At 45.1% G+C, this 15989-nt stretch overlaps 1 protein-coding gene and 1 long non-coding RNA gene across 5 annotated transcripts in view; one reads left to right on the plus strand and one right to left on the minus strand.

The window, feature by feature from the left end:
* LOC135912996 (receptor-type tyrosine-protein phosphatase F-like) overlaps positions 1-15989 on the plus strand; it is a 110676-nt gene that overhangs the window by 79078 nt on the left and 15609 nt on the right. For all 3 annotated transcript variants that reach the window (XM_065445606.2, XM_065445604.1, XM_065445605.1), the window contains exons 10-12: positions 161-261; positions 1863-2073; positions 2620-2799. In XM_065445606.2, coding sequence (XP_065301678.1) covers positions 161-261; positions 1863-2073; positions 2620-2799 — 492 coding nt within the window. The remainder of the gene's footprint in view (positions 1-160; positions 262-1862; positions 2074-2619; positions 2800-15989) is intronic.
* Positions 7061-13527, minus strand: LOC135912973 (uncharacterized). 2 transcript variants are annotated; one of them, XR_010567846.1, is made up of 3 exons: positions 13090-13527; positions 11880-11972; positions 7061-7299 (listed from the first exon to the last, which is right to left on the minus strand). It is a non-coding gene; the product is annotated as an uncharacterized lncRNA (long non-coding RNA). The 2 variants fall into 2 exon arrangements; XR_010567845.1 differs by lacking the exon at positions 7061-7299 and having other exon boundaries at positions 11877-11972.

Below are 15989 nucleotides of genomic sequence, written 5' to 3' on the forward strand. Positions count from 1 at the left end.
TTCATTTTTCACAGGAAGTAGTTGGCAGTGTATGCTGCCGGTTAAAGTCCAGTGTATCAACGGAGTAGTTTTCACTGTATGGCTGCTGTTTTTAGTTCTGTTTACGTGGTGACTGCGAATTGCTCGTATGTGTGGTTCTGTTTCTTTTCTCGTCCAACAGTTCCTCTGGCTCCAACGTTGTCCACAAGAGGGTTCCAGTCCACGCCAGACATAGCTGCTGTGTCATGGATATTTCTCAACAGCACCGTTACGCATGTAGAGGTTGGTTGCTCGTATTGATGCACTTCGTTTGAGTGGCTTTCTCTACTTCGTTTGGGTTTGTATGCCATGTCACAAGTCATGACACTTAAGACGGCAATATAAAGGCAGTTTTTTTTTTCCATTTTCTACCCGCCGCGGTTGCTTAGTGGCTATGGTGTTGGGCTGCTAAGCACGAGGTCGCGGGATCAAATCTCGGCCGTGGCGGTTGCATTTTGGTGGGAGCGAAATGCATAACACCGGTGTACTTGGGTTAGTTGCACGTTAAAGAATCCAGGTGGTCCAAATTTCCGGAGGGCCCTCTTATTTGGCACGTAAAACCTCAATCACCAGGCAACCACTTCCTTCATTTAAATAAAAGAAGGGATGGCATCCCTTTTTCCATGAGATGAAATTTCATATTGGACAGATCTTGAAGCGCGCACGCACGCACACACACACACACGCACACACACACACACACATACACACACGCGCACGCACACACACACACACGAAGAGATTGGAAATTCAGATAGGATAGCGCTTCGCTCACAACCGAAACATATTTTTTTTTTTAGCCAAAGACTTTATAAGTTGTTAAACGATTTCTCGCGCACTCGCAGCAAAGCCCAAAACAAGAGGTCATATCATAAGAACCACCCGGTACACTACGTATTACTACACAAAGAAAACGCAGGCAAATGCGAATTATCAAGGTAGTAGAACTCCATATTTTGTAAAATGATTGTGGCTTGACTGACGGGGGCTTTTTAGTGTTTCTTGAAGTTATCTGAATCTACGAACTAGCGAGTTAGTTAATCTAGATGTCCAAAAATAATTTTTGTTTTCTTTGAAAGCCAGATAATATTTCTTTCAATGGTTCGCAAGATGTGGAGTTCCTGAGGCCTTTAAGAATGCGCGATGTTCCCGGTTGCGATCGTTGTCGTATATTCCGGTTTGTCCCACACAACCTTGACCACAAGAACTGTGCGTGGTCGTGTGCTTCAAGATCTGTTCATTATGAACTTCAACGAACTATCCCGTCTCTCCATCTCATTGGAGTAGGGGGGACCATGATGTAGTCACTCGGGGTTTTGGCCTCAAAGTTGCCCAGTCGCACATGGCAAGAGTGACCAAATACGTATTAAGCGGAAACGTCCCAAGCGAATCTCCCTAAGCTCATACCGAACTAATGACCCCAATATATAAAACAATCAATGCACTGTTAATTTACCTACTGTGTACAAATCTAGGTCAGTGTAGGAACAAAGAATGTCTTAGTCTCTCCTGAACTTAACGAAGGGCAAGTTGTAAGGCACGCTAAGAGCGATAGAATTCTTCGTGCAATTATTCTCTGGGAGTTAGCGGGCTGAATTACGTGGTCTTAACAACTTGGGGTTCTTTGAATATACAGCCGCTTCGAAGCCTTCATTTGTGCGCATGTGTGTGTTTGCTTGCGCGCACGCGTGCTTGAATCGAGCTCAAAATACGGATTTTCCCATGCGCTTAACTCATTTTATGTAAATATGGGCGCGCATTGTTGGTGTAACCAATATGTGCACGGTTCACGCCTCCCAATGACCGCGTTATCGCTGTGCTGTTGTCCTCGCCTTCTTCCTCAGGTTTCAACGAACTACAGCAACTGGGTGAATTGCGAGAACTCGACCGAATGCGACGAGGTCGTGTTGCACGGCTGGAACTCCTCCTTCAAAGCGGGATACGTCAGGCTCTCAGATCTTAGACCACACACGACCTACTCACTATCAGTGAGAGGCTGCAACAACCTAGGATGTGGTGATGCAAACACAGTGGTCATCGCAACCGACATGTCAGGTATTTTTGCTGCTAAATTCAACAGTAAATATTGGTCTTTTTGTTCATTATCCAAGGTCCCGCGAAGGTGCCAGGTACTTCCTACATTACGCTTATTTACAGCTCTTCAATCGGTCGCTCTTGATGCGCTCACTGTGCGTGGCCATCGAGGCTCACAGAAATCACGAGTTTCAATACGCGGTATCGCCGTTTATCGTCACTCATGATCACATGTTTCAGCTATCCGGGGCATTGGAATTGAGGATGATGAAAAAAATGACGAAACTGTCGTGCCTCTGTACTAAATTTTCTTTGCACGCGGCTTAGCCGATGTATTTACCTTGAGGCAATATGGGCGAACTTAACGGAGAAGCAAAGGCTGAAGCTGAAATGCATTAAAACATACTCTGGGGCCTTTCAGTTCGAACCTCTGACACGCGGTGCTTCAGCAATAGAAAAGCAGCAACCTGGTGCCATCAACTGGAATATACTGCAACACCCAGTTTAAACATAGATTCTGCCCACAGTGTTGATCGCCACGTGTTGTCTCCGCTACGCGTTCTGCAGAGCCGAGTAAGCCTAGTGGACTGACAGTGAATGCAACAGAAGATGGTTCTTCAGCTCACCTCGAGTGGAAGGCGCCGGACGAGCCAAGGGGTCCGCTGACGGGCTACGTGGTCTCCTGGCAGTGTGACCAGGACCATCTAATGGCTGCGACCACTGATCAATCCTTTTTTGCCATCCCTGGTACGCAATCCTGTCTTCTTTTTTCCCGCCTGATAACTGCGTGATGAGTTCATTATTGCCGGACATTTATCCATTCAACATTATCTCTAAATAATTTCCTAAAAACGTTCCCTTCGTGTTCTCCCGTATTGCACGAGCATAAAGCTAATTTGATGTAACTGACTGCACCAATAAATAGTTCCTGCGTAGTCGGTGCCTTATACATATAGCTCATATTCTCAAGTGCGCATACTTTAAAGCAGTACAGACTAGAACACAGGGAGAGATTCATGGCGAGCGCCAGCTCGCTACAGAAACGTTTTTTTCCCTTAAATGCCACAATATGCCCAGGGCACCCCTTAGGTACATTTGTGTGTACATATGCACCATCATATTTTACATGTTAAGTCTGCTGCACTAAGAATGCTTCTCCCAGGGATCCCGTCACCTTTTCTACACCAGCAGCCGCCACCCCAAGCCTATAGTATTTCATGATCTAATTACTAAGTGTAACCTTCTGCCGTCTCGGTGGTGTTTCTCATCTTTGTGCCCATTATGTAACTCTAAAAGGCCATCGGTTGTATGTTCTATGGGCTACGTGAGCTGTTTTATCCTACTTATTCCTATTTATCTTAGTTGGAACATCAGATTCTTACGTTTTCTTCGGTCAGATGTGTAGAAAAGCGCTTACCTTTTCTAACTAAAAGCTTAAAGTGACTGAGGTTCTGTTATAGCTGTCACAGTTTCTTGTGGTGCTTCAAAATATACATGATGGACTTCAAACCAAATATATCCGTGGTCTTAGAAACGTATTTGTGTTGCGTCGATTTCTTGGCAGACTGGAAAAAAAGAAAGACAAAAACGCAATCCATTACACCCATATCATTATTGTTGGTGACACGTTTGTCCCATAAGGCAGGGTAGGTTCACTTGCAGTGCTCCGAACTTCAGTTGACATCAGGTTCACAGCATGGCGCCAACAACGCTTTTATACGTGTCTTTTTCTGGTGTTTCGGGATTCTGTGAACAGAAATTAATGTGCTGGGACTACTTAACATTGTTACGGAAGGATAAACGAAAGAGGAAGAAGAAGATCGCGAGACGCAGGCAGCTGCGGATTGTTGGGGGACAGCCATCTTGACTACTCAGACTCATTTTGTATATATATTGTAAATATAATCTTCTATATTCCCAACGTCCCCCTAACATATTGGTGAGAGGTGCGGGCTACCACGGTTGGAAACGGATCTCCGCAGTGGACGTCGCATCCCCGTCCACACCATGAATGACGGTGAGCACGCGGGATCAACGTCGTTGCCGCCTCCTACGTCACGGTCGCCAGCTACGTTGCTGCCACCTTCGGTTGTCGTTGTGCAACCCAAGGATCCTGGAACTTTCTGCGGGACCGATGGCGCCGACGTTGAAGAGTGGGTGGCCATGTACGAACGCGGGAGTGGAATCAACAGATGGGACCCTACGCTTATACTAGCTAACCTGTTGTTCTACCTAAGAGGCACGGCAAAGGTGTGCTACGAAAACCACGAAGAAGAGCTAACCAGTTGGGACTAACGCAAACAGAAGTTGGCAGAGTTGTTTGGCAAACCAGCCGGCCGTAAAATTGCCACAAAGCAGGAACTGGTCTCCCTTGCCCAATCCCCCACGCAGTTTTATGTCTCGTACATCCAGGAGGTGCTGGCACTTTGTTGTAAGGCCGATCACAACATGACAGAAGCTGAGAAGGCCGGGCACGTGCTTAAGGGCATTGTGACGACGCGTTTAATCTGCTCATGTGCAAAAGCTGTTCTCCAGTTGATGCAATCATTAAAGAGTGCCGATAATTCGAACAGGCCTAAAGCCGACGCGTCTTGCAACCATTCGCCAGACTTTCCAATACTGGTGCAACGTCGATTTGTGAAGTTCAACCCGCACAGCAGCATGCGTCACCATCAGAGGACGTGGTGCGAATCGTTAGACGAGAACTGGGGCGCTATAACGCAAAGCTATTCCAAACTTTTCTATTCCAATTCTGCAATCAGCCCTCCGCGATTGGTCAAAAACTTTTTTGGACCACCCCCACTCACCTGTCTGTCACGCGACGTCATGAAATCCGCGATAGCTCGCCATCTGATATTACGTGTACACACTGATTATGTTTGATCTGACCGAACAAAAGAAAAATAGTTATCTCTGATTCGACGCCTTTTTGCTATTAGCCCTCGGCTATTGGTCAAAAGTTTTCGGGCTGCACCCACTTCATCTACCTGTCACGCGACGTCACAAAACTGCAAAAACTCACACGTCAGATTGACGTGTACGCGTTAAAGGTGCAATAATATGCCGAAAAAAACTGAATTTTCTTCTGAATAGCTGCAGGCCGCCCCGTTCCGAAAGGAATAAAAGATGGCTGCCGCCGATCGCTCAGGCACTGGCTACTCGCACCTGCCCAAGAGCATGACTTTATTTCCGTATAATAAACTTCTTTCCGTGGCCGCGCAAATTTTTCCAGCACTTCAGGCACGTTAACGACCTCGTTCTGCCAATTCTGCTTTGCTGAGGGTCCGTTTTAGCGTAATTATTAAGGTTCCGTTGCATGCCACCACGATTTTCGACCAACCACCGCAGGCTAAGTAAGGGAAAGCGGACCAATCCCAGACGCCCACACCACCCTCCTCATCCGATTATCGATTTTCACTGCAGTGGCTCGGCCCCATTCAATCCCTCTGCCCTTGAGCGTGCTCCTCGCCTCTTGTCAGCTAATTAGATAACACAAGCTGCTCAGTGTAGGCAATGTTATTCGTTTTTCAAGCAAACAAAAGTTACCTCCTATGAACGAGGAGAGCGTTTGATTGGCCTGTTCAGACAACCCTGCGGGTGACCGCCTGATGTATGCGTAGGTGGTTACGCAAATTTGACGTTACGCACGACGTTATCCTTGGATAAACTTTTTATCCGCTCATTCTGCTCTCATCGACTGCGCGACCGGCGTTCTTCTGCTGGAACTGCCTCAACTCGCCGATGCCTCGAGCACCGCCTCACCGCCCTTGCGCTCTCGTCCCGATGTGCGTCTGTCACCCGAGGCAGTTACTTACGTCACTTTGACCGACCGCCCTGACGGTTCCTGACGGTGAACATGTGCTTCGCCCCATCATCGATGTGCTTTTGGACCGGAACGTTGCTGTTCCGCATACGTTGGTCACGGTTACTAACAACGACGTCGTTCCACCGCTTCTGAATTTCAGCCTGTGTCCTCGAGTGATTCCAGCCGGCATGTTCTTGGCCAGCGTTTGTTGTTGTTCCGAATTTGACATTGAGATTCTGAATGCCGAGCGGGCCGTCTTAGCGCCAATTGCAGCTCACAGCTCTGGTTCCTTAACGCATGACATTGCGGAAATGATTGCACCTGACCTGACCTCTGCACAGGCAACGGACATAGGCCACCTGCTTGAATCGTACAGTGACATGTTTGATTTCGGCGACAGGCCTTTAGGTCAAACATCTGTCGTTCACCACCGTATAAACACTGGAGGCACGAATGCTATTCGTCGGCGTCCCTATCGGGTATCGCATGCTCAACGTCGAGTCATCCAATCACAAGTGGACAAAATGCTCCGCAAAGGGGTCATCGAGCCATCAGCCAGCCCTTAGGCTTCGCCTGTCGTCCTTGCGAAAAAGAAAGATGGTACCTGGCGTTTTTGCGTCGATTATTGCCATGTAAAAAAGATCACGTGCAAAGATGTCTGCCCACCACCACGCACCGATGACGCCTTGGACTGCTTGCACGGAGCAAAGTGCTTCTCGTCCATCGATCTTCGATCCGGCTACACTGTAAAATAATTTACACCCCTAAGGGTTTTTTTCGGTGTCTATAACTAACCCCCTAGCACCCTTGAAAAAGCTGGGTTTTATAGGGAATTACACCCTTATGATGGTTATTCTATATTCCAATAACACCCTATCCCTTGAGGGTGTTTTGAACAACATATTACCCTTCGACCCATGGGGTGTAAGGGTGTGATCAGGAATATATTACCCCTTCACCTATCGGGTGTAATGAGCAATATAATAGCCCTTGAAGTATGGCATGTGGAAGCGGGTACATATGCACATCATTGTTTGTTTCTAAGTCTACAGTTAGGCTAGCACACAGAAATGTTATGTATGGTGTGCATACAATAGGTAATGTGTTTACAAACGCACTGCATAGCAACTTTGAGAGAAAACACATTATCACTTGTGAGTGTTCTGCGTGAAATGGTCCCATTTATCACAGATACAGAGTGACTGCATGGAGGGTCATTTATTCTAGCCTCCTGTACAATATTTTGAGCTTGCACTATGCCTTGTGGTGACAAGTCTTGCGGCCGTTATACATTGAAGAACAGTCTCATTCAAACCATAGTTCCAGGGCACAGGCGAGGATGATGATGCCTTTTTGTAGCTCCATTCCAATGTCCTAAGGCGAGCCATCATAGATGAAGCCATTTCTTCATTGATCACTGTAGCCATCTGCTTCTTTTCTGCCTGCAAATTGATTTGTTGCAATTTAATGTCAGGAAAAGTACACGAAACATGACCAGCAGCGCTTCCCTGCATAATTCACTTTAATATTTCAAGATCACATGAAGAGCAGGTTAAAGAAAACAAGCACAGATAGTGCTTACTTCCAGGAAATCGTTATTTCGAAAGAATAAGGCATTTAATCTGCCACATCATGAATGTAGGAGATACAGGCTACACAACTATATGAGGGCAATTCAGAAATTATTGCCTCCAAGCCCACTACTTTGCCAATATTACAGCAAACATTTTCAACTTTTTATCATTGATGCACTTATGCTTAAGCTATCGAATGTCACTTGCCTCACCTTCCTATCTCTTCTCGTTCCAGAGTAATCGAGCAATTCATGGCATCCAGTGGTGACGTCCAGTTGAAACAACAGGGTGTAATTGAATTTCTGACTGTGGAAGGTTGTGCGCATATCAACATTCATGGCCATTTGACTGCAGTTTACAGGAATGCCTGTGTTGACGTCAGCACTGTGCAGAGGTGGGCAAGGACTGTGAAAGACCAAAATCCTACCACATCAAATCTCCCGGATCAGCACCGAAATGGATGGCCCACAATGGCTTCTGATGAGGGTCATGAACATCAGCAGATGAGTTGACTCGGTGCAATTGCAGGATCAAGCAACACCAGATTGCAACACTCGCCATTTCCATTGCCTCAGTGAACCACATCATTAAAGACCTGCGTTACAAGAAGACTTGCGCTTGTTGGGTGTCACGGTAACTGACGACTGACATGAAAAAGTCGAAGCATAGCCAACAAGTTCAATTCTTGTAACCCAGGAGGTTTTTAATTATGTGGTTCACTGAACCAATGGAAATAGCGAGTGTTGCTGCAATCTGGTGTTGCTTGATCCTACGATTGACCCGATTCAACTCGTCTGCCTGATGTTGATGATCCTCATAAGAAGCCATTGTGGGCTGTCCAGTTCAGTGCTGATCCTGGACATTTGATGCGGCTGGATTTTGATGTTTCTCAGTACTTGTCCACCTACGCACAGTGCTGATTTCAACACAGGCATCCCCGTAAACTGCTTTCAGATGGCAATGAATGTTGAAGGGCGCAGAACCATCCGCAGTGAGAAATTCAATTACAGCCCACTGTTTCAACCGGACATCACCACTGGATGCCATGCATTGCTCGATTACTTTGGAACGTGAAGAGATAGGAAGATGGGGCAAGTGACATTCTATAGCTTAAACATCAGTGCATTAATGACAAAGAGCCAAAATGTTTTCAGTACTACTAATAAAGTAGTGGGTTGTGCATCAGTGCACAACCATAAAAGTACATTTTGTTAAAAAGTAAGTGGAACAACATGCATTTTTCCGGCAAGTTTGATGGTGCATATCTCCAAACTGACGCCATTCTGGAAATCTATTCCAAGTAGATACACCTTGTAATCTCACTGGCTATGATTCTTAAATTACAATATGTGCCCCAGATATGTGGTGGTGCTGGCAAACACTCCCAGCGTTCTACTAGGAAGCATAAATACCCAAGAAAGTGATGGGGAAACGGCGCCCGCAGTAGCTCAATTGGTAAAGCATCTAACGCGTAATGCAAAGACGTGGGTTCGTTCCCCACCTGCAGCAAGCTGTTTTTTCATCCACTTTCATTTCCATTAATTTATCATTTCTTTATTTCATTTGTTAATCACAAGTAATTTACCCTTACTTGTCCTTGGTGTCAGTGTTTGCTGGCTTCTTAGGATATGATTAATAAACATCGGGTTTCTTGGTTAAGCCCCTTGCTTTTCGGTTATATTAGCTATAATGTAATTATTTCAAAAGATAATAAAGTTTGTAATTAGTTTAATATGGTTCGATTTATTGTGCTAGATATATCTGCGTGTTTGAATATTCCTGCTCAAGGACTAGAATTATGCTATATGCAACAGGACTATATTTAAAAATTCCACAAGACTGAAAATCATCACCCTGCATAAAAACAGTGTGAATTTAAAAACAAGCTTCAGTGAACCTTATTGAATCAGCAAATGGCCAGTGTAACTAGTCTGATCATCCTGGAAATCTTTTGTAGCTTATAAGCATAGTGAATTTCAATTCCACATTTAGGAGTGCAAATTTTTCTAGAAGTCAGCTTTTTCTTTTTAACAGCTAGCATCCCTGCCAGTTTGCTTAAACATAATGTGTGACTTCAACAATACTTTGTTTAGCGCAAAACGACAGAGACAAGAAAGACGACAGGACAAGGCGCCTTGTCCTGTCGTCTTTCTTGTCTCTGTCGTTTTGCGCTAAACAAAGTATTCATGGATTCGCACCAACTAGCCCGCCAACGCATTGTGACTTCAACAGTACTGCACAATCACGTTTTTCTGCTCACAGTGTCTAGTGATGTGTCTAGCAGCTGAGATAATTAATGTTCATTCAGATAAACATCAGAAAACATTGCAATAACTGCCAAGAAAATTCAATCGTGCGTTTTGTTTACAAAAGAGCATGTGCTCTACCTTCTGCCAGGTTTGTTTTCCGTGTCAGGCTAGAACGGAACTTGCACAAGAAGCACCTTTTGCATCCATGAAGATATTTTATGAGGTTATGGTGGTGTCGAAACATGACATCAACCATAACACTTTAAACTATTTTATGAAACAGGTATTTGTACAAAGATAGAAAAGGCACCAATTTTGAATTTATCACATTTGGTTTAGAGTACCATAGTATAAATGGCTCAATTAGTACAGGTACGCAAACGGGCTAGTTGGTATTGGTCGATGACGTTAGACAATGTGAACTCGACAAAGGATGGAGAAAGAGGCGATAGCATTTGTTCCATTTCTCGCCATTTTTGACGTCCCTTGTACAAGTCTGCGCTGTCTGTCGAGCATCATGGATCAACTAGTACAGCCTGAAAAAAATGTCATGAAAGAAAACTTGACTTTCAACCTCGACAATTCTGCCTGTTAGGTATTAGGTTTCTTTAGAACTTATTTCTTTATACAAAGTCAGACCCATCAAGTAAAGCTTACTGAGAAAGAAATGAAGAATGATGTCAACACCTCTCAAGGCACATGCATCAAAGAAGTCAGAGCATCATACACATTACCTTTAGGTGCAAGAGTATTCTCTTTCTTAGGCAAACTGCATTTCTAGTTTCTTAAAGCCTATATATTTATTTGCCACAACTATGGGAAAATCACAAGGTGGAAAAGATGTGTTGGTGCAATTTCAACTATTATGTACAACAGCAAAAGGTAAAGCACAGGAAGTCTCACTGCTCCTCTGTCTAAATGACATTCAGTTTCATTTGTCATGTCCACTCCTATCCTGATGGCAGCAGAAACAGGAAGACAGCAGCGTGGTTCAGAAAGTAGATGAAGGAGCTGATATCCTTGCTGACATAAAGAGTAAAAAAAGGGAGCTGGTCAGGCCATGTAGTGCAGACGTGAGACATCATTAACTAGCGCGAAAAAGACAACGGACGACAGCTAGAAGCACACAGGACAGAACTCTAGGCTTCAACTGAAATTTTGGCTACACAGAAACATAGGATTCAGGGGATGCGACCTCAACGCATGGAAGCGACATTTAGCTTTCCTTTTCCCTGCCTGACACAGGAGGTATTGGAGCCAATCGATGGGCAGGTTCATTTCGAGATACGAACACTCTTTTTTGGCGAGAGCAAGGGAAGGGGTGCTTACACACTTATCACCCGCTTTTCGATGCAAAGTGCTTCGAATATTTTCATGTCGACCTGCCTCTAGAGCCGCGTGGGCAGATGAGTGCTTTGAAACTGCTCAATGCATGAGCACTTACAGCAATGATTGGCCAGATGGCCACCAGCCATGACAGCTGCCCTATCTTTGTTCCCCCAAGCGGTCGTTTAAACACCGACCTGTTTGGCTTGAGGACACATAGGGCAGCTTTGAGTGCCTTGGTGGTTGGTGGCCACATGGCCAATCATCGCCATACGTGCTCATGCACCGAGCAGTTTCAAAGCAATCGTGTGCTCGGGCAGCTCCAGAAGCAGGTACATCGGGAAATATACGAACCACTTTGCATCAAAAAAGTGGGGAATAGCTGTGTAAGCACCCGTCTCTGGCTCTTACCAAGAATGTTCGTAAGTGAAATTAACCTGTTCATAAATTTGTTCCGATAGCTCCTGTGTTGTTTCTGTCCGTCGACATTCTGTGCATTCCATGTTTCTGTGTAGCAAAAATTTCAGTTGAAGTCTAGACTTCTTTCTTATGTGCTTCTTGATGTTGTCTTTTTCACGCTAGTTATTGATGTCTCAAGTCTGCAATGAGCACCAACTAGCCCAAGTGCCTTCTTCAACCATGTAATGCATAGGGCAGATAACCGGTGGCACATTCGAGTTACAGAATGGATGCCAAGAGAAGAGAAGGGTAGTCAAGGACGGTAGAGAAGTAGACTACGATGAAGTCAAAAAATTTTGCAGGCTTCACTTCGAATCAGCTAGCGCAAGACAGGGGTAATTGGAGCTCACTGGGGGAGGTCTTCATCCTCCGGTGAAAAAAATATGTAGGCCAATTGTGATGAAAAAAGTATACCTGTCGGGTCAGACGTCTTCACTGTCTTTTCAGCAACGTGTAGGCCCAAGACAGCCAGTCGGTTCCCATGCAATTGCTTCATGCTGACTGCAACTGCATGGGCACAAGAAAACAACCCCCCCATTAATACCACCCGAGATTGACCACTCAATAAAAGAACCTCTCAAAACAGCAAATACAATTAAGCATTTACCAGCTTAATAAATACATATATAAAGGCCAAGAATAGTTACAATAACCATACACTTTATAACTAGACATTAAAATAAGGTAGTGAAGCGTACAATAACCGTAGGACGCTAAGTGCAATTCATTTCAGAAATACTGTTGACAACTGACAGGACGCCTTAAGCAGGGTTCAGTCACGGAACAAGAAAACAAATAGTAGTAATAATAAGCACGCCTGCGTGAAACCAAGAAACGAGTACAAGGACGAGAAAAAAATTTATTAGGCTCGGTGTGCTTATTTATACAAAAAGATAAATTTACAAACAAATAGCGCAACCACGCATTCATCCGCAACAGCACGACAGCTTCTATAACAAACGAGCACAACTTAAAGCGATTGATAAGTACATAGCCGGGACGGTCGTGGTTCTTTTGTTTTGCATTAGTTCTAGTCATGAAACCACAAGCATTGCAAGCTGCCTGCGCCATTACCTACCACGGGACCTCCGACAAAAAAAATAAATAATAACAATTAAGTGAAAGTACACAAGCGACATTTAATACGGTTGTCACACTGCACACTTTTGGCCGCGATCGATCCTGACTGGAATCGAATTTCTGGACGCGTTTGGCCTCGTTGCACAATCGGTGGACGGGAGCCAATCGCGGTCGAAAATTTCGATCCAGAACGCGCTCAATCGTGCTCGAAAGTGGCCGTGTGACACCGGTATAAGTCTGCGCGCATCTTTGGTAACAGAAAGAACCAATTAGTCAAACCAAAGTATTATTTCCCTGCCTGCGCCGAATACTGACGCGTAGCAGTACTTAATTCTCTACAACTCTAGTTGAGGACACGTGAACAATGAAACATTCATTTTTTTTTTTCTTTTTCACATTCGGTGCCCATAGGCTACGCCTGGAGTACATATACTACACTCGCATCCAACACACCTTGCGCTGTCCTTTAAATAAATTACGCGAAAATTACTACCACAATGACGCACCATAAAAAACGCGACGCTGAACGTGGCTACGTACGTACCTTTTATATGAGCAGTTCATGCGCCTTGCAAAAGGCCCTCGGTTTGAAGGCGGAGCGCTGTCACGATCTGTACTCTGGGCACGCCGTTTCGTTTACGTAGTGGATGGACCATGTTGACGATGCATTCCGCCGAAAAACAAAACGTCCACTTCATCACTGTTCAGGCCGAATGGAAGATGTTTTCTCCTTCGCCACGAATGACGGCCGTCGTAGGCGTAGTAAACACACTGTCACAAAGAAACACCGATGTCGTAGGCCGCTGGTGCCCTTCTTTCTCACGCATAATCGCGTCGCCTTCACTCCGGACGCTCACTTCGCGTCGATGAGCACAAAAGTACACGAAAACAACGAGGTGGTACAACCTAAACGCAGCAAAAAACAATCTAATTACTCACAACTTCAAGAATGTCACGGAGAACACACACATGTGCTCCCGGTGGCCCGCCGCGAGACGCAGGAAATGACGTAGCGGCGATAGCGGCGACACCCGTCGGGGGAAGTTATTTCAATTTCGGTTTCGTTTTCAAGGCATAAAAACAAATATTCTTTTAAACTATGTGTGTGTATTACTTTCAAAGCTATTTATTTTACGCTACCTCTAAGCCATTTTCAGTGTTTACGGGTAGTTTCACTGGAAATTTATTTCCAGAAACATGGGCTGATATCAAATCAAATGGGGCAAAGGTGGGCTGGTAACTGCGTGTAAGTGAATTTATTTGTCGATGCTTTCTTTTTTGTTTGTTTCCTTGGTCGTTCATTTGTAAAGAGACGTGGCCCTTCCTGATTGTATAAGATACAGAGGTACTTGCGAGTCTGTCTTTTCTTTTATGCACAGAGAAACAGAGAGAGAAAAAAAGCTTTAATTGGCATTCTCAAGAAGTTCACAATGCTCATATTTCTGAACTGGAGTGCTCACTCAAATTTTAAATAGCTTGGATTAACGGCAGATATAGAAGTACTTGCATAATAGCTTTCTAAACGTATAGGCGACACCACGAAATTTCACATGTGCAGAATTACACGAAAACCTTAAGTTTCCAAGTACGAAAAGTCTTTCTTTGCCTGCTGTCGTGAAAGTGCAACCGAAGCGAATCCAGATCTCGGGTTTTTTTTCTTTGTTTTTATGACCGGGTGAGCGAGTGGGGCCTATGACCGCTCAAAAGAAAGAACAAATATAACAACGATTCCCCTCTGGTGGACAGCACCGTGAGTTGTCGTTGTCATAATCTGATGTCGGTCTTTGTCTTACTGCAGTTGCTTATAATAGCAGTTTGACGGGTAATGAGGAAGATATATTCAAAATCGAGGTATTTTGTGCATGCGGTAGACAAGTCATTTTCGACCCAACTACGCTCGCCCACAAACTACCACGAGCAGAGCAATTTAGTATTGTTCCCATTCAATAGCTGTGCCTATACCATCGCCGAACCCCTTTGCTCGGCGAGGGTGCAGCTGTGGTAAAGGCTATTGAATGACAACAACAATTTCCTGGCAAAGTGTGGGAACTGTGATGACATTTCGTCTGAGTGTTGGCTTTAAGCATTCTCTTGTCTCCCCTTAGTACCATACTGTCTCTCCTCTGCGCTGTTGCATGTGAGTACAAAAAAGTAAGTGCTGCACCTTCTGCACTACTTTTGCGGTGGGTGGGGGTGGGCAGAAGGGGGCTAACGCGTAATTAGTCTTCCAGAGGGCATTGTGTCGATGGCCAGGGTGTTTCAGTGGGCATTGTGACGGCCAAAGAGGTCCAAAGAGTATTGTAGCGATGCCCACGAAGTTCTCGCTAAAAGGACTCGCACACGCCTTCCCCGCGTCCCTCTCATGTTCATTATGCACGCTCTCAAACCACCCACCGACGCGGCTGGCAAGCCAGTGACAGCAGCAGCAGCAGAATTGGAAAAAGTGAGGGAGGAGGCATAGAAAGCTTCGCTTTAAAATCTGGCAGAGCGCCCCTGTGCACGCTGTAACCTGCAATCCAGAGCTCTGGTGTTTTGACAAAATTCAATTTCATTCTGCAAAGTATTTCTTTCCCGTATTCAGCATGTGCACCTGTCCTACCCGTCTCGCGAGGGGAGACGGGTGAGTCTCGCGCAGGTCTACATATGCCAAGACATCGCGAACGTACTTGGCAGGTGGGCAGTAGCGCGCACACTTGAAAAATGCCTCGCCACTGTTCCGTGAACAAAGATTGGTCTGCAAATGCCCCGCCAATTTCTGGAATCTCGTTATATCTACAATGATTGGCTTGATATCCTATTCATGCATGCAATAATACTGTCTCCAATTTGGGAGGGGAAATATTTCAGTAAATACCGTCGTTAGTCGGTGTTGTAAATACTTTATGCATCGCAAGTTGTACGTTGGTTCTCTATACTTTCTTAGATTATTCTCCCTTTCTTTTTGAGCACTCCGTTCAGGCAGCTGTTTGTAAGCCAGTAGAACGTTCCTTTACTATACAACTACAAACTTAATAGTTTCTTTTTGTACAGCCAGCTTCGTAAATTGACGCAGACGCGAAGCCGTGAGCGTTTTGCACGGCTCTTTCTGCAGATGCTGCTTGAGCAAAGCATTGTGGTGGGTGAGAAGGCTCAAGTTTGCCAACGAACCTACCTTGTTTATAAACTTGAGAGAAGCAGAACGAATTGGGGTTATTGATTCGGCGAAAGAAGGTCAGGTGGGGTCAAAGCTTCTCAAATCGGCGTATCTTTTGTCCGCGTATGGTTCGTCGCACCCTTTTCTGCCTGTTTTGCCATGCTTGAAAGAAACCTAGACGACCGCACTGCTTTAGAGGAATTGTGGCGCGTCCAGCTGCATGCTGTCACGTGGCCTATTCATTTTGCTAGATTCCTGGCGTCCCAAAAGCAGGAGCTGCACTAGTTCTGCCTTGCTGAAAACATTTTGAA

The sequence above is a fragment of the Dermacentor albipictus genome, unplaced genomic scaffold, assembly GCF_038994185.2.
Source record: "Dermacentor albipictus isolate Rhodes 1998 colony unplaced genomic scaffold, USDA_Dalb.pri_finalv2 scaffold_13, whole genome shotgun sequence".
NCBI classification, from domain to species: Eukaryota; Metazoa; Arthropoda; class Arachnida; order Ixodida; family Ixodidae; genus Dermacentor; species Dermacentor albipictus.